This window comes from Lepus europaeus, chromosome 12 (genome assembly GCF_033115175.1).
Source record: "Lepus europaeus isolate LE1 chromosome 12, mLepTim1.pri, whole genome shotgun sequence".
Taxonomy (NCBI): Eukaryota; Metazoa; Chordata; class Mammalia; order Lagomorpha; family Leporidae; genus Lepus; species Lepus europaeus.
The window spans coordinates 21251218-21269051 of record NC_084838.1 but is presented as its reverse complement, the minus strand read 5'-3'; the positions used below and the strand labels follow the sequence as shown (position 1 = coordinate 21269051).

General features: G+C 48.9%; 1 protein-coding gene across 2 annotated transcripts; it reads right to left on the bottom strand.

The window, feature by feature from the left end:
- Positions 1 to 12295: 12295 nt before the first annotated feature.
- Positions 12296 to 17557, bottom strand: LOC133771192 (major urinary protein 4-like). 2 transcript variants are annotated; one of them, XM_062206930.1, is made up of 7 exons: positions 17359 to 17557; positions 16263 to 16399; positions 15150 to 15223; positions 14375 to 14485; positions 13921 to 14022; positions 13699 to 13744; positions 12296 to 12547 (listed from the first exon to the last, which is right to left on the bottom strand). In XM_062206930.1, exons 1-6 carry the CDS (start codon positions 17443 to 17445, stop codon positions 13707 to 13709), a joined length of 549 nt encoding a protein of 182 aa, XP_062062914.1. In that variant the 5' UTR covers positions 17446 to 17557; the 3' UTR covers positions 12296 to 12547; positions 13699 to 13706. The 2 variants fall into 2 exon arrangements, with proteins under 2 accessions (XP_062062914.1, XP_062062915.1); XM_062206931.1 differs by having other exon boundaries at positions 12296 to 12451.
- Between the last annotated feature and the right edge of the window lie 277 nt (positions 17558 to 17834).

The following is a 17834-nucleotide window of genomic DNA, read 5'->3' as shown; positions in this document are numbered from 1 at the left end:
CGGTGTGGCAACTATGTGCGAAGGACGCTCCAGGGGAAAAGAAAATGGAGAGACAGGATCTTGTGCTGCCTGCTGGAATGTTCAAAGTTGAGGTCACTCGCGCCTCGTGGCATCTCCCACCCCAAGACAGAAAGAGGCTGATGTTGTGGGAGGAGCTGAGTATAAGGCAATGAGCCTAGGAGCTGTGGCATTGTGTCTGTGGCCTGCTTACGTAGTCACTCCAGCTCCTGTGTGGTCATCCCCAGGTCAGGCTCAATTGACATCCGGTCACTGGTGGTTCGAAGCCCATGTAACTTCAGCCTCATAGGCAGATGTGGGTTTGGCTGGCCCTGAGATGGAAGAACCACGCTTGGCAAATGGTGCCTGAGGCTGTACACACTGCATATTTCCTCCACTGCCTCTCTCAAGAACAGAGGGCAGCCTGCGAACCACCCAGTGAAGCCCACTCTTCCTAGGTGGTGAGGCTGAGCGGAGAGTCAGCTGCCACTTGTCCCATCCCACTGCCAGCCCCAACTCCACATTCATCAGGCGGCATATTGTATAACCTTTACTTCTGCTTTTGTTTCCTATGGGGAAGTTTTCTATCTTAAAAGCAGCAGGGATTCTTAGAAGGAACCTTTTAGAAAACCCTTTCATAAATAGGAGTATTGCATTTGAATAGTGATCTCTTCATTTATATTAGTAGGCCAGAGGAGTAGAGAGACAGCATAGGCCTGAAGTCTATGATCAGAAGCCTGTGTTTGGATGTTCCTATCTTCTATGAACTGACTTGACTGCTCTCCATTCTGAATATTCGTGTCCATTTTTAGAGAGAGAGAGAGAGATAGAGAGAAACAAGAGAAAGGTCCTTCATCCACTAGTTCACTCCCCAAGTATGGTGGCAATGGCTGGAGCTGGGCTGATCCAAAGCCAAAAGCTTCCTCTGGGTCTCCCATGCAGGTGCAGGGGCCCAAGCATTTAGGCCATCTCCCACTGCTTTTCCAGGCGATAAACAACCAGATCGGAAGTGGAGCAGCTGGGACTCGAACTGGTGAGGCTTAGCCTACTGTGCCACAGCACTGGCCCCAGCTATTGACTTTTGTACTGGGGAGGAATTGGAAGAGTTGGAGAGATGGGAGATGGGAGATAGGGAAGGAAAAAAAAAAAGTCTCTGATGTTAACATCTTGGACCCAACACTCAATTTATGAAAGTTCACTTAGCCAATTATTTACAGGGAATACACCTGATGTATAAGGCAAGCTACACAGGTATCCACAACATTTGACTGTAGAGTAATTTAGTCTGTGGTACAGCAATTTGCTTTAGGTCTACTACATAGACTTAAAAAACAATGATTTGGCTTAGTTCAAGTATAGTTGTGATATGCTTATTCTACACTTGGCTTATAGTAGGCATTTTCTAGGCTGCAGAAATAAATAATATGGTGACTGTGCCCTCAGTAAATTCCTGGCCAGGGTTGGGGGAAATAAACTAGAAAGTAAAAAAAAAAAAAAAAGAATTGTATAGTAAAACAGAGGAGTTTATAGTAGCAAAGAAGAGGACTCAAAGGAGAAAGAAGAACATGTACTTTGACCACCTAGTTCCGGGTATGGAGCTGGAAGAAGTTTTTCCTAAGGAATGCAAATTCACAGGGTGACAGCAGACAGAAGCACGCTCTAATGGCCTCTGGTCCTCTCCTGGCCCGGGGAAGGGCAATGGGGGTCTTCCAGGAGGAAAGTCTGTCCTCTGGCAGGAAGCAGGAGGTGAGTTGACTCGATCTGCCAGCCCATGGGTCCAGGGACGTGGTTCCCTTTCCTGTGGGGAGAACCAGCCCTGTGGTGAGTGAGGCTCAGTAGGTACAATAGTAACAGGCAAAGTCTGGGTCCACCTGTCATCTGTCACCACCCTAGACAGCCGGCTGTCAGACCTGTTTTGTGGGACCCAGTGAGTATGGCTGACTCTTGTCAAGAGTCATTCCCGGACTGAATTCCACGATGTTCACATACAGCAAAACATCATGTCGTACATCTCAATATACACAATTGTTACTTGTCAACTTACAAATTACAAAAGAGAAAGTCATTTCAAGGCAGAGCTGCCCACGGCCCCCAAATCCACCAAAATATCAAGAATATCACATTGATATCTGGATCTAAGCTGCTGTATTAATCAGCAAATCGCATCCACTAGTTTTCTACTTGAAGTCTTTAGCCATCAATAACTTAGGAACAACCTGTTCATCAAAGACAGACAGCCTTGTTTACGGTCCTGTTTATTCAAGGAGAGCCAAGCATAGAATTGTGCCAAAGTCTATTTACCGAGACATAATGAGAGCATATTTTTCATCAGTACACACTTCATCTATCCTGGAGCCAGATTGATAAAAATAACATTTTGATGCTGGAAATTAATAATGCAGTGAGTATTTGATTAGTGCTTCACAAATATTGCTTCATTTAATCCTCATAAAAGTTCCTCATAGTGGTACCGTTATCCTGTTTTACGGGGTTATGAACTGAGATTCAGAAAGGTTAAATAATCTTACCAAGATCACACAGCCAGTAAGTGGGAGGACTCATTTTTGAACCCAGGATTGTCTGACTCCAGAGGCCTACTTGTTGACCCAATTACATAGCTCAGGGCTTGATATTTCTAGCATCAGGGGCAGGTGGTTGAAGAAAAAAAATAGACTTAAGTAATGCAGTAGATTCACAAAAGTGGCCTCATGGTAGTTACTGCTAAAGAATTTGCATGAAGATTTCTTTTTTTTTTTTTTTTTTTTTTTAATTTTTGACAGGCAGAGTGGACAGTGAGAGAGAGACAGAGAGAAAGGTCTTCCTTTTGCCGTTGGTTCACCCTCCAATGGCCGCCGCGGTAGCGCGCTGCGGCCGGCGCACCGCGCTGTTCTGATGGCAGGAGCCAGGTGCTTATCCTGGTCTCCCATGGGGTGCAGAGCCCAAACACTTGGGCCATCCTCCACTGCACTCCCTGGCCACAGCAGAGAGCTGGCCTGGAAGAGGGGCAACCGGGACAGGATCGGTGCCCCGACCGGGACTAGAACCCGGTGTGCCGGCGCCGCAAGGCGGAGGATTAGCCTGTTGAGCCACGGCGCCGGCCCATGAAGATTTCTTAAAGTGCAGCACTATGCGTGAAGCTGCAAGAGCTGACCAAGCAAAGGGTGAGCGACAGCTCTGTTTTGCTCGATGGATGGATGGTCACACAGCGGATTGGGGATTGTGTTAGCCAGCTTTCCATCAGGACAGCGGAAAAAGCTGAGAGCAGCTACTCTCTCAAGGCAAAGGTCGATTTGCACTCCTGGTTTTGGAAGTTCATGGTCCAAGGCTGAGCAGCCTTCACTGTACTGGCTGGCACCCAGTGAAAGTGGTGGGTGGCAGAGTATCTGCAGAGGAAGGGCCACATGGCAATCAGAGAGCAGAGAGACAGACCACACACTCACCCCCCCCCCCCCCCCCCCCCGTGGACATGCGTCTCTCCCAACAAAGCCATTGTAATCAGACCACTGGGCTCTGGCCAGCAACCTAGCCTAATCCAAGCACTTCCCAAAGGCCCCATCCATCATAATTGGATCAAGACTCCTTCCTGTTAGCACCATCAATCCATGACTTTAGGACTTAGACATCTATCTGCAGGAGTTGGGAAGCCAAATCCTGTTCAGACCATAGCAGCGATTATTGCTTTTCTAGTAAGGAATTAGAAGATAACTCCATAGCAAAAAGCAAGAGTTATTCCTTTCTGTTCATGGCTTCAAGCTAAGTACCTGGGCTCCAAAAACTAACCTTACTCTACACCAAATATAGGGAAGGGCCAGTCAGCCAGGTGGTTGACAAACAGTCCAAGTTAATGTCTGTTGTGTGGGTGAGAGGGTTATGAAACCCATTTATAACCAGGTAACTGGACCAAAGCTTACTCATTGATTGGAAATGAACTTGGTGACCTTGTCCTCAACTACACTTTCACCTGATCGAACAAATCAAATCACTCACTGAGGGAACCAGTGGGAACATCCAGATCACATTACATAGTACCAAGGCGTATTCAGTGCCAGGAAGAATGGGAAGACACACAAGTTGACACATGTGCCAGAAGACTGACCTCATACCAGCAGTGTGGGGATTTGTGGAGAGTTTGCCACGGTGTCTGGCACACAGTAAGTATTCAGCTCATGAAAACTAATTAAATTCTTTCATTTTGATCAACTTACTCACTAAGCAAGGAGCAATTGTACGTGTACTGTGTTAAGTACTGAGAATACAAGTGCTCAGCTCAAGAATTCCTCATTGAGTCTCCCAGCACTTAGAAAGCTAAGTCATCCTTTGAATGACCTATTCTATTAAACTAAGGTTGGCCTGAGGCTGCTGCTATACTGTGAGTCCCTGATGAAGGGCAACTTAACGCAAGGTGTAGATGAACTAGAAGCTTGAGTTAGGGGTACACTTTGGCAACAGCTGAGTCTCAGCCAATCATAGTAGATGGGCTTTGATCCATCACTGGCAGCCAACTGATCAGACCACGTTCAAATAAGGCAAATGATAATAAGGAAATTATCCTCATACTTCGCTTCTGCTTTCCATACATAGATGCTGCCCATCTACCTTGTGGGACGGAGCTCGATGAAACTCCTGCTCAGAGGACCGCCCAGTTCATAAATTGTCCTTTGCCCATTTAAACTCTGCTGAATCAAACTTATGTGAAGTTTTTCATTCAACAGTCCCTGTAGCACGGTGAGTTTATCAAAATATAATTCTGAGAGTGAAAACATAACTCTTATACAACTATATGTATGGTGAGAATGTGCAAAGATTTAATTCATTATTGAAAGAATCAAAGAATCCAAAGGAAGGCATAAGAAACAGATGGAAATTGGTAAGAGAAAAACATTCTGGAATAAAACTGATAAGTTAGATACAACATGGTTAATGTCCTACAGGGCAATAAATCTATAATGTGTATAGTTATCTTCTTGATTGCACAGAGAAATTGATGCGGGATAAATTGGCAGGAAGTTAGTTTAGAATTGTTGAGCTGGAAGTACCTGCAAGCCATTCCCAGCCATGCAATTCTACCCTCCCCCCTTGTCAAGGAAAATGCCCTCTTCCTGGATGCATCTACTTCATCCAGGACCTAGGGGACTTGATGAGAACATGGCTGTGGTGCTCCACGTGGAGCTTGTGGAAGTGCCATGTATTTCCCAGGTGTCTTCATGCCTGGAGAGGCGCCACCCCCTGCTTTACAAGCCAGACTAACAACTGGAAGGTGCTCTTTCTCTTCTGCCACAGGTCCTGGCTAGAGGGACTGCAAGGCATTTTTTTTTTTTAAACTGGTACATTGTAAAATTTTTTTATTAAGAATTTTACTTATTTATTTGAGAGGTAGAGTTACAGAGAGAGGGAGAGTCAGAAAGGTCTTTCATTTGCTGGTTCACTCCCCAAATGGCCACAATGGTTAGAGCTGCACCAATCTGAAGCCAGGAGCCAAGAGGCTCCTCGAAGTCTCCCATGCAGGTACAGGAGCTCAAGCACTTGGGCCATCCTCCACTGCTCTCCCAGACACATTAGCAGGGTGCTGGATCAGAAATGGAGCAGCTGGGACTTGAACCAGAGCCCACATGGGATGCCAGTGTCGCAGGTGGCAGCTTTACCTGCTATACCACAATGCCAGCCCTTGGTAAGTGCTTCTTAACCATGGACAGCAATAGTCCTAGGAGAGGTTTAGAAAGTGGGGCAGGCCGGCACTGTGGCTTAATAGGCTAATCCTCTGCCTGCGGCGCCAGCACACCGGGTTCTAGTCCCGGTCGGGGCGCCGGTTCTGTCCCGGTTGCCCCTCTTCCATTCCAGCTCTCTGCTATGGCCCGGGAGTGCAGTGGAGAATGGCCCAAGTGCTTGGGTCCTGCACCCGCATGGGAGACCAGAAGAAGCATCTGACTCCTGGCTTTGGATCAGCGTGGTGCACCGGCTGCAGCGCACTGGCCACAGCGGCCACTGGGGAGTGAACCAACAGAAGGAAGACCTTTGTCTCTCTCTTACTGTCCACTCAGCCTGTCAAAAAAAAAAAAAAAAAAAAAAGAAAGAAAGAAAGAAAAGAAAGTGGGGCAGGCAGAACTGGTGAGTACTGCTGAGATCTGGGGTTCAGGGATGACAGAGCTTCCTCAGGGCACAGGCTAGTCCCCCACAAGGGGGCTCCAGCAAGGCAGCAACACTGCCTCTGAGCCAAATCAGTGATTCTCCCTGGGGCTTCCCAAATTCATCATTTGACGACAAATGGATGCTTCTCTGGTATTGTCTTCAATGGATGACAGATACACAAATACACTAAAAGGATCTCTTAAAATAGTCTAAAATTTATTTTTAAATATTATTTAAAAGACAGAGAATCAGGGAGACAGTAAAAGATACACACAAAGAGAGAGCTTCCATCTGCTGGCTTATTCCTCAAATGCCTTCAACACCTGGGCCTGGGCCAGGCTGAAGCTGGGAGTCTGGAGCTCACTCTGGGTCTGCCGTGGGATGGCAGGAACCTGCTCACTTGGGTCACCACTGCTGCCTCCCATAGATCGTCTTAGCAAGGAAGCTGGAATCAAAAGTAAGGCTGGGACTTGACCCAGGCACTGTGACGTGGGATGCAGGGTCCCAGGCAGCATGTTAACGGCTACGCCAAACGCCTGCACCAAAAAGTCCCGTTTTGGTTAAAGAAAGTGTATTTTATTTCCAAAGATCTTAGCAATCCCCAGGTTATTCTCCTCCTGAAATGCAGCCCCATGTTGTTGGCTCATTCTCGTCTGAAGATTAGCTCTTCTTTTTGCTCTACCAGTCACAGCAAGCAGATCTATTTTATTTTCTCTCTTTTTTTAAGATTTATTTTATTTATTTGAAGGACAGAGTTACAGAGAGAGGTAGAGACAGAGAGACAGGTCTTCCATCCGCTGGTTCACTCCCCAGTTGGCCGCAATGGCCAGAGCTGCGCCAATCCAAAGCCAGGAGCCAAGAGCCAGGAGCTTCTTCCAGGTCTCCCACGTGGGTGCAGGGCCCAAGGATTTGGGCCATCCTCCACTGCTTTCCCAGGCCACAACAGAGAGCTGGATGGGAAGAGGAGCAGCTGGGATTAGAACTGGTGCCCATATGGATGCTGGTGCTTCAGGCCAGAGTGTTAACCCACTGAACCACAGTGCCGGCCGCAGCAGATCTATTTTCTGCAGAGTGTGCCTGTCGGTCTTTGTTGAGTGCCCAGGTCTGGGGCACTGCACAACAGCCTCAAGCTTTCTTTTTTAAATTCAATATTTATTTATTTATTTGAAAGTTAGGGGGAGAGAAAGAGAGAGAGCGAGTGAGCGAGCATTCACTAGTTCACTCCCCAAATGGCTGTAACAGCCAGGACTGGGTCAGGCCAAAGCCAGGAGCCAGGAGCTTCCTCCAGGTCTCCCATGTGGGTGCAGGGGCCCAAGCACTTGGGCCATCTTCCACTGCTGTCCCAGGTGTGTTAGCAGGGAGCTGGATCAGAAGGGGGGCAGCCGGGACTTGGACTGGTGCTTATGGGATGCCTGGCGCCAGCCCTGCCAGCCTCAAGCTTTCTGCTGGATGGCGTGGTTCCCTGTGACGGTGCTCCAGTTTCCTGCCTGATACCAGGGCTCTTACCGTCCTTGCAATTGTTACCACACCTTTCATTCATTCACTTAGGAATGTTCAAATAGTCACTGAACACTCACTGGGCCAGAGAGTCTGCTTTGGGTGGAGATGGTTAGAATAAAACAAACCAGAATTCTTGTCCCCACGTAGTGAAGATGGACAGTAAATGAACACATAAATGGGAATAAAATTGGCAAGTGCTGTAAGGTGCTATGAAATACTAAATGCAGTTATTATGACTTATTTATGCAACCGATATTTGCTAAATATCTGTGCTCCTGAATCACCCATTGCTTAGCAAAAATGAAGAAGCGCATATAATCCTTGCCTTTGTGGAGTTCAGCATCCACTGATTTCCTAGCGGCATCACAGTCACAGAGAGTGTATATTTCCTAAAGAAAAGCAATTATTGCTGATGGCTATGACACCCGTTGTTACATACTTAGGAAAAAATAGGGGGTTTGTAAGTCCAGGAGTCTCCATGGCAATGGAAATGTCCAAAGCAAACTAAAGGAGCAAGGAACGCTCACACGAACAGGGCAGAGGTGGTGAACGAGGAGGAATAGTCAGCCCAACTTGGCTTGAGGTCCGAAGTCTTCACATTGTTAAGGGAACTCGCCAGTAAACATGTCCAGGCTTTGCTTTTTGTGAGACATGAATTATTCCATATTTAAGAGGCCCTCTGTTCAAGTAGGTCTTCCCCAGACAGTGCAGTGTCCGACTTTATCATGAGTTTTATTAGCCAGGTGTAGCTCGAAGAATATGAGCTATGGTGGAGACTTAGAAGTTGAAGCAATTGACAGAACTTAATAATATGGGAGCAATTTACTGGAAGAAGGGAGACATTTATCTTTCCCCACTGCTCTTCCATCAGACTGAAGCAAACGGTACTTCTACCCTTCCAATTTCTTGTTCCAGCCCCGCACAGGTATACAACATCAAACCAGGCCTAGCTTGGTGTTTCCCAGAATTCCAGGCTGCACCTGCATAGCGTGGACCCTGGTTCTTGTCCAACAATGTTAATACCCTCCAGCCAAAGACCACTACCAGCACAGCTGCCAATAACGAAGCTGAGTTTACCATTGCAGCTAGGAAGAGCACTGACCACGGGGACCCGAGAGCAGCTCAGTGAGACAGTGAAGAACCCACTGTAGGGTTTGGGGGATTCTTTTTTTAAAGATTTATTTATTTATTTGGAAAGCAGAGTTACAGAGAGGCAGAAGCAGAGAGAGGTCTTCCATTCACTGGTTCACTCCCCAGATGGTCGCAACGGCCAGAGCTGGGTTGATCAGAAGCCAGGAGCCAGGAGCTTCTTCCAGGTCTCCCACATGGGTGCATGGTCCCAAGCACTTGGGCCATCTTCCACCTGTTTCCCAGGTCATAGCAGAAAACTGGATCGGAATTGGAGCAGCCAGGTCTCGAGCCTGCACTCACATGGGATGCCGGCACTTCAGGCAGTGGCTTTACATGCTATGCCACAGTGCCGGCCCAAGGGTTTGGGGTGATTCTAATGAGACTTTAGATTGGGTGCTGCCAGCGAGCAGGGGAAACTATGGTTGGATGTCTCGATCAATCTTATCTATAGAGGGTGGAGAAAAACACGAAGGTAAATCTGCAATTGGAACGGAAGTAGCTGTCACTCACTTTAGCCAAGAGACAGACATATTTGTTGACTGCACAATAATCTTGTAATTAGGATCTCAGCATGACCCCGTCTAATGCTGATGCTTTATGAGACTATTTATGTCCAATGGAACAGCCTAGCCTAGCCATGAGCATCAGGCCAGCTTGTGATAACTCAGAGCCCAGATGTGGGTCAGGCTGGCTCCAGGGTCTCAGGGACTGCTTTTGTTCTTTCTCAAACAGTTATTGGTGACTGCTTTGCTGCCAGCTTGTTTCTGTGACTCTAGGAGGGGGAGAAGAGCTGTCCTCAAATTTATTCAGCCTCTACTCTGTACATCTTCGGCCTGTGCTCCTGCTTGGCCCTTGTGATGGTTGCCCCGAAACATGCACGGGAGGCTCAGATCTGTCCTCAGATCCCAGGGGGTGGTGCTGCTCTGGTCCATTTGTCTTCAAGGCTCCCATCTGGTCTTTCTTCCTTTTCTTTCTTTCTTTCTTTCTTTCTTTCTTTCTTTCTTTCTTTCTTTCTTTCTTTCTTTCTTTCTTTCTTTCTTTCTTTCTCTCTCTCTTTCTCTCTCTCTTTCTCTCTCTCTCTCTCTCTCTCTCTCTCTCTCCCTTCCTTCCTTCCTTCCTTCCTTCCTTCCTTCCTTCCTTCCTTCCTTCCTTTTTTTCTTTCTTTTTTTTTAACCATTTGCCTTCTCTGTAGAAAGGCACTGCTCGGTTCTGATCTACAGACATTTCCATCCTGCCTCTGAGTGTTCTTACTATTCCCTGCCCTTGTCTGCAGCTGCAGGGATGGGTTTTACTGTGAGTTCAGGTTGCCATCCTGATCTGGCTGAGAGTCTCGTGTGCCTCCTGCTAGGCTGTCGCTTCCTGATGCATGGCACAGTCCAGCCTGTGCCCTTGTGTGTGACAATTTTCTAAGTGTCCTTGAGGACACGCTGGTCCATGTACTTCAGGGCATCCTCCCAGCGTGATTGGTTGGGCTCTTCCATAGTTCCGCCCACATTTCAGCAAACCAGATCAAGTACTGGATCTGGGAATAACAACCTCGAACTGAATTCAGTCTTCTGATATAGAGGAAGATCTGTACTTAGGGCGCTTCAAAGACTTAGAAAGCTTTCATTCACTGATGGCAAGGACACAAGAACTTGAGCCATCACCTGCTTACCTCCCAGGATGTGTCTGAGCAGGAAGCAGGACTCGACGTGCAGTTGCTGAGACTCGAACCAGGCACTCTGAGATGGGATGCGGGTGTCCCAAGCGAGACCACTGCACCAAACCTCCACCCCTGGGACAGCCTTTGTGCACAGCAGTCCCCACCTACATCTTGCTCTGGCCCAACACCTTCCTGTAACTGATACACTGTTTTTATCTACTGGTGTTGGGAAAGGATCATAAACAGGGAAACATCTTTCATTCCCCTCTTACCAAAGCCTTTTATTCCTTGTCCCCAGCCAAGAGAAGAGGTTGATAACATTCAGCCCCCTCGGTGTCTCCTAACAGCACCAAGTACAGGTGGCTGAAGACAGGAATTGCTCCCATTTGGTGGTGCCCCACTCAGCATGCTCACAGTTGAGGCAAGGTCTTTCAGGTGTGTGAAAGGACACAGAGCCCATGTCCTGAGATGGACGATGTGGGGAGCTGGGATATGGACACACGTCCTTAACCGCTGTGAGTTGGCATCAGCATCGGCAGCACCTCCTCACCCCTCTCATTGCCTCCACTGAAAATGGGAATTCCAGGGTGGAGAAATGATTGAAGTTAGTCTCACAGTCTTTTTTTTTTTTAATTGTTTTATCTGTTTGAAAGGCAGAGTTACAGAGGGATAGAGGGAGGGAGAGACAGAGAAAGAGAGATAGATACGTCTTTCACCCACTGGTTTACTCCCCAAATGGTCGCAATGGGCCAGACTGAAATTAGAAGCCAAGAGCTTCTTCTTTTTTTTTTTTTTTTTTTTTTTTTTGACAGGTAAAGTGGATAGTGAGAGAGAGAGACAGAGAGAAAGGTCTTCCTTTTTGCCATTGGTTCACCCTCCAATGGCCGCTGCGGCCAGCGCATCTCGCTGATCCGAAGCCAGGAGCCAGGTGCTTCTCCTGGTCTCCCATGGGGTGCAGGGCCCAAGCACTTGGGCCATCCTCCACTGCACTCCCGGGCCATAGCAGAGAGCTGGCCTGAAAGAGGGGCAACTGGGATAGAATCCGGCGCCCCAACCGGGACTAGAACCTGGTGTGCCGGCGCCGCAAGGTGGAGGATTAGCCTGTTAAGCCACAGCACCGGCCGCCAAGAGCTTCTTACAGGTCTCCCATGTGGATGCAGGGATCCCATCACTTGGCCATCATTTGTTGCTTTTCCCAGGCCATTAGCAAGGAGCTGGATCAGAGGTGGAGAAGCCAGGACTTGATCTGGTGCCCATAAGGGATGCTGGCATCACAGGTGGTGGGTTAATCTACTATGCCACAATGCCAGCCCCATTATATATATTTTTAAAAGATGTATTTATTTATTTGAAGGTCAGAGAGAGAGAGAGAGAGAGAGAGAGATTTTTCCATCTGCTGATTCACTACTCAAATGCCCACAATGGCCAAGGCTGGGCCAGGCCAAAGCCAGGAGCCTGGAACTCCATCCGGATCTCCCACAGGGATGGCAGGGTCCCAAGGACTTGGGCCATCTTCAGCTGCTCTCCCAAGAGCATTAGTGGTGAGCTGGATCAGAAGTGGAGCAGCAACCGGGACTCCAACCGGCGCTCATACAGGATGCTGGCATCACAGGTGGCTGCTTAACCTACTGTGCATAACACCAGCCATGCAGGCCTTCTATTCTTACGGTGTGTGTGAATCCTGGGTTTATCAGGCCATAAGAAATGGGCAAGACGAAGGACAAGCCACACTCCCAGGGACCTGGGGTGATGGTTGGATAATCGCGGCAGAGAAGCGAACACCCTGGGACTCAGAGGAGATTTGGAGAAGTGAGAAGGGGATGCGAATGCACGGCCAAGGGAGTCCCTCCCTCGGGTCTGTGAGCCCCACATCTCCCAGACACAGAGACAAAGCACTCGATGCAAGGCGGCTCATTTATTGAGTGTGCAGAGGGAGAGTTTGTGCATGCAGGCTTCCCCTGGGTGTGGCAGAGTCAGAAATCCCGAGACAATCTTTGATTGCTGGTGGATTGACGGCAACCAGGGACGCTCCTGCAGCTGCAGCGCGCATGCCTAGTGATGGGAATCAGGCCTCAGCACTTGACACAGGAGGCCTTGGGGGCTGGAGAGGGAAGCTGGAGCCCCAGGCGGGGACGCATGCACTTGGTGCTAAACAGCAAAGGGGAAAGAGAACTCAGATGCCTGCTGAGCCACTCTCGGATTGAACCAAGGGTGAACAACATTCTATTCCAGAGGTGCTGACGGACTGGCTCTACCCCTGCACGCTAGCTTAGCCTATTTTCCACAAGAGGGGGAGAAAGGGCGCCAAGGAAATAATTTTTTTGTTTTTCCTATTGCTGATTCCATTTTAACCTCAGCCCCAACTGAATCTATAAGAGAGAAAGGAATCCCGGGCTGGTTTCTGCCATCTTCAGCCTTAGGAGTTTGGAAGAGTTTCTGATGGGTTGAGGGATACTGACAGAAGCCTGGCTATCTTGGGTAACTGCTTCCTTCATGCAAGTGGCTAAGATGTCCGCGTATTTCATCTGAATGAAGCCCTACGATAAATCCGGGGTAGGAGACAGACGAGGAAGCTCAGAGTCTGTTTCCCAGGTTGAAGGCCAGTGGGGAGGGCAGACAGGGCTGTGCTGGGATTTGATCCGAGGGTGTGCCCAGCCTCAGGGAAGACTTTTGTGTTCTACACTGGAGAATGGGATGGCAACCTGGCTTTGGGAACCTGGATCCCCAACCCAGAGACGGATGGGCGTTTCATACTCACACCCTCCTACGTTTTGCATTTTGGGCCTGCAGCCTTGGTTCCATGTGGCCCAGTACCAGTTCCTGAGCCCTCCTCACCAGCCTGCCGCCCTACAGTATGCTTGTAAGGCAGATCTCACTGTGTTCTCTTCCACTGCTTCCAGGGCTGGGGAACCTTCGCTCCGTCCAGGACCGGCTGGATGCTTATAGCATCATTCACCAACCACACAAAATTGTCCGCTTAAAAATCAGCCTGCTGTAGATTGATTGAGTTTTGAGTTGTGCCTGTGGTTGCCTCGGCAGGACCAGACCAGACGAGCTCCTGGGCCTTAGATGGCCCTCGGGCCAGAAGGTCCCCACCCTTGGCATTTAGCTCAAAAGCTCATGAAAAGATGGGGTCCTGAGCCCAAATCCCCTAGCTCCAAATGTCAAACTACACACTTCTCCCCCTTGCCACTGCCAGCTTCCTTTCCAATTATCTTCACAGTAATCTGAGCCCAAACCCATAATGCTCTGCAAGGCGCTGGCCCACCCCCTTCCGCTGGGCTCCGAGATTCACCAACCTGAAGGCTTAGGCAGCTCCGCCGTCTCTGGCGTAGAGGCAGCGATCTGTGGAGGTGGAACAGAGCATGTTCAGGCACCAACCCCGGTGGGTTCCCCAGGAAGGACCCAGGTGAGTCCATAGCAGGAGAACAAGGGGACGGAATGTGGGTGTTACCTTCCCTTGTATGGCTCCTTTGGTCCCATGGGAATTCAGAACGATACAGCCAGACAGCTGAACTTACCGACTTTGGTTAGGTCCAGTATGTTTTCCTCAACAATTCCACGTTCTTGAGACAACTGCACAAACTTTTCCCTGATTTCCGATCTCACATCCGGTTCTCGGCCTGTGGGATGAGTGACAGTAGTGCTGTGTCTTGTGTGTGAGTCCCAGAGGTGGATGGGGAGATGGGGCTTCAGATGGAAGGGGAAACGAAGGGCACCAAGTGGGGCTCAGGCAGGGGGCTCGGGGGTGGGACATTAACATTATGCTGCACTTGACATCGTTGGGATACATTTTTGGCTCAATGCCAGGTTCCATGGTCTTCCCAACACCAAGCCTACAGGCTTACCAAAAGCGAGCACTTGTCTTTCTGGGGGGGGGGGGGGGGGGATCCATGATAAGACCACTCTGAATTCAGGGTTTCTTCCTTCCTCAATCCCCACCCCAAGATGAGTGGCAGCATGAAAAAACTCTACCGTAGAGCTTCATCAGCTGGAAACTTTCCCCATTGTTGTGATTTATGAGATGGAAAATAATATAGTCATCAGGGACCACGTCAAGGATTCTAAAGACATTGTGTCCATCATCTGTGGAGGGAAGAACACAGTTCAGAACTTCTTTGGTCCGTGGGAAGCAATTGAAATCTTTTACCTGTTCTTTCCCAAAAACAAGTTCAAGTGCGTGTTCCGGAAAGGACAGAGAGGGAGGATGGCTAATGCCTCCTCTGTGCATCTCCTAGGCTACACGAGGTGACTTCTATGAAAAAGGATCCTGTTAGCTAGACCTCCAATGGTAGACAAATTTAACCACAGCATCAGCTCACCCTTGTCTTCCATGAGACCCTCAGCAGCTTTCTCAGCGATGTGTCTCTGACCTCCCTCTAAGTCCTGCTGGCATCACATACCCAGGGCGGCATCCTGAGAACTTAGCCATGGCAGTGACCACCACAAAGACACAGGGGATGGGAATTGGCTGCTTTTTCCTGAGAATTCCCTTGCATGGTAGGTGGTAGATAGGACCAAATCGCCTTCTTTATCATCTGATGGTTTTATGTGCTGGGCATTGCCTTGTATAGGCAAGTTTCTTCCATACTGAACACACCAGGGATGCTGGCTCATAGGTGCCCTGCATTATATGACCTAAATAAGCATTTATCTGAACTTGATAAAGATCTTGAAGATATAGAGATAAAGTAAATTCCTTGTAGATGAAAGTAGGATTTAGGAAGGAATTTTGGGGGGGTATACTTACACTCAACAGTATATGTACGGTCGTCTTCTGTTGGGTCACATGTTAAAAAATTTTCAGTACATTTTCCATTTACACTGGAAAACAGAATAAATGGATTCCTCAAGAGGTTTTAATGAGGCTGGTTCCCTCACCTTCTGTTCTCACTCGACTTTCTTATTCTGTTTCTGAACATTTTTGGCACAAATATCAAAGAGCTCAGATTGATATTACTTCACTTGGTCTGACATTTGAAGAACTTACACAACTAGTTGATCATCCTAATAGTCTCCACTTATCGCTATTCCTGTAACATATCCTGTTGCCTGGATTGCTGACTCAAATGAGTGCTTTACAAATATTCCCAGACTTGGTCCTCATAAAAACCCAGAGGGAGAATTGTCACCATCTCCTTTTTTTTTTTTTTTTTTTTTTGACATGCAGAGTGGATAGTGAGAGAGAGAGACAGAGAGAAAGGTCTTCCTTTTTGCCATTGGTTCACCCTCCAATGGCCGCTGCGGCCTGCACATCGCGCTGATCCAAAGCTAGGAGCCAGGTGCTTCTCCTGGTCTCCCATGGGGTGCAGGGCCCAAGCACCTGGGCCATCCTCCACTGCCTTCCCGGGCCATAGCAGAGAGCTGCCTGGAAGAGGGGCAACCGGGACTAGAACCTGGTGTGCTGGCGCCGCAAGGTGGAGGATTAACCTGTTAAGCCACGGCGCCAGCCGTCACCATCTCCTTTTCCCCACGGGGAAATGGAAATGGAAGGCCCGAATATTCTTGCTCACATGGCTAGCAGGAGATGATTCAAGCAGAGGCCGTTGATTCCATGTGTTGGTGCTACCAGCATGCTATTGATGACTTCGACATCCCTCTGCCTGCTGCTTGTCCCACTCTCAATACATTTATTCCTGTCACCAGCTCCTGCCTCTGAATCTTTTCCAAAGCCTGGAGCCCATTGAGTCCTGGATCAATGCCCAATGAGGGACTCTGATTTTGGACCCAGGCTCAGTATATGTGTGGTTACACGTGCACATACGTGTACCTATGTTCACATGTATGTACATACACATGCTTGTGCGTGAGTAATACCCAGGCTTCCATTTTTCCCTTCCCAATTCAAGAAGGCCACACTTACAGTGTATGGAACTTAAAGGATAGAGAAGAGTTCTTCCAGACATGAATGTATTCCACAAAAACCCTCATGCTACCGTTTTCTTCTATTTTTTCCCTGTGGTCAGAGGCCAACAGAACAGAATACCACTCTCCTGCAATCTGCAAAGAAGTGAAATGACTGGGTAAGAGAACAGGAGAGGAGATGCCACATGGACACGTCTGTCCTTGAACCCTGAGCCAGGGCTCATAGTGATGATGGAAAGGTGGGATTAGAACTGCATCCAGTGAGAAGGGAGGTCCCCAGGCACTGACATCATTTAGTATGGCACAATTACTCCTAGTCCAAGGTCTGAAACCATGCCTTTAGTTTAACAGGTTAAGGACTCCTTGCCCTCCAGTAGAATCTACCTGGCTTTGGAATTCTCCAAACCAGGAGTGGGTGTTTGGCGCAACAGTTAAGATCCTGGCTGGGACGCCCACACCCCGCTCCCAATCCTAGCTTTCTTCTAATGTACGCCCTGGGAGGCCACAGGAAATGGATCCTGAAGGTAGGTCCCTGTCACCCATGTGGAAAACCTGAATTGGGTTCTGGGCTCCAGGCATCAGGCATTGTGAGCATTTGGGAAGTGAACCAGCAGGTGAGAGTCCTCTGTCTTTCTCTCTCTCTCTCTCTCTTTTTTTTTTTTTTTTTTTGACAAGCAGAGCTGGACAGTGAGAGAGAGAGAGAGAGAGAGGTCTTCCTTTTTCCATTGGTTCACCCTCCAATGGCTGCTGTGGCCGGTGCACTGCGCTGATCTGAAGCCAAGAGCCAGGTGCTTCCTCCTGGTCTCCCATGGGGTGCAGGGCCCAAGCATTTGGGCCATCCTCCACTGCACTCCCAGGCCACAGCAGAGAGCTGGACTGGAAGAGGGGCAACCAGGACAGAATCCGGCGCCTCAACCGGGACTAGAACCTGGGGTACTGGCACCGCAGGTGGAGGATTAGCCAAGTGAGCCGCGGAGCCGGCCTGTCTGTCTCTTAAGTAAATAAGGGGAAAAAAAAAAAGAAGATGAAGAAGAAAAAGAAGAATCTTTGAAGCAGCCCCCACAGGCAAGAGTCGCCATCCTCGCCCACTCTACCTGGGACACCTCCGAGTGGCTGTGCGCATCTCCTCGCTTTTGGGCACAGATCAGAATCAGCGCCAGACACAGCCACAGCAGCTTCATCTTGGCCGGGGGGTGGCACAGGATCTTCCGCGGCTGTCAGGAAGGAGTCTTTGCCTGGCAGTGGCCTCTCTCCCCAGCTCCCCTGAGTTTATACCCTGTGGCCAGGTTATTTGTCTATGGGACTCCAGCTCCCCTCCTCCCCTCCAGGCAATGGCCTTTCAGTCTCTGGTGGGAGGCCAAGGATTGTTCCTGCCCTTTTGAAACTTGGCAATCCCCTCCCTTTAATATGTATTTAGTGACCTTCAATTCTAAAACCAGTCTCAGGAAAAAGAGTGGATGGCTGGCAGTGCTGCCATGGGGAACCAGATTTAACTGTGGGTCTGGCTTGGAATCAGAAAGCTCATGGTGTGGACAAGGAGCGCGGTGCAACTGGGAATTGGAGGGTGTGG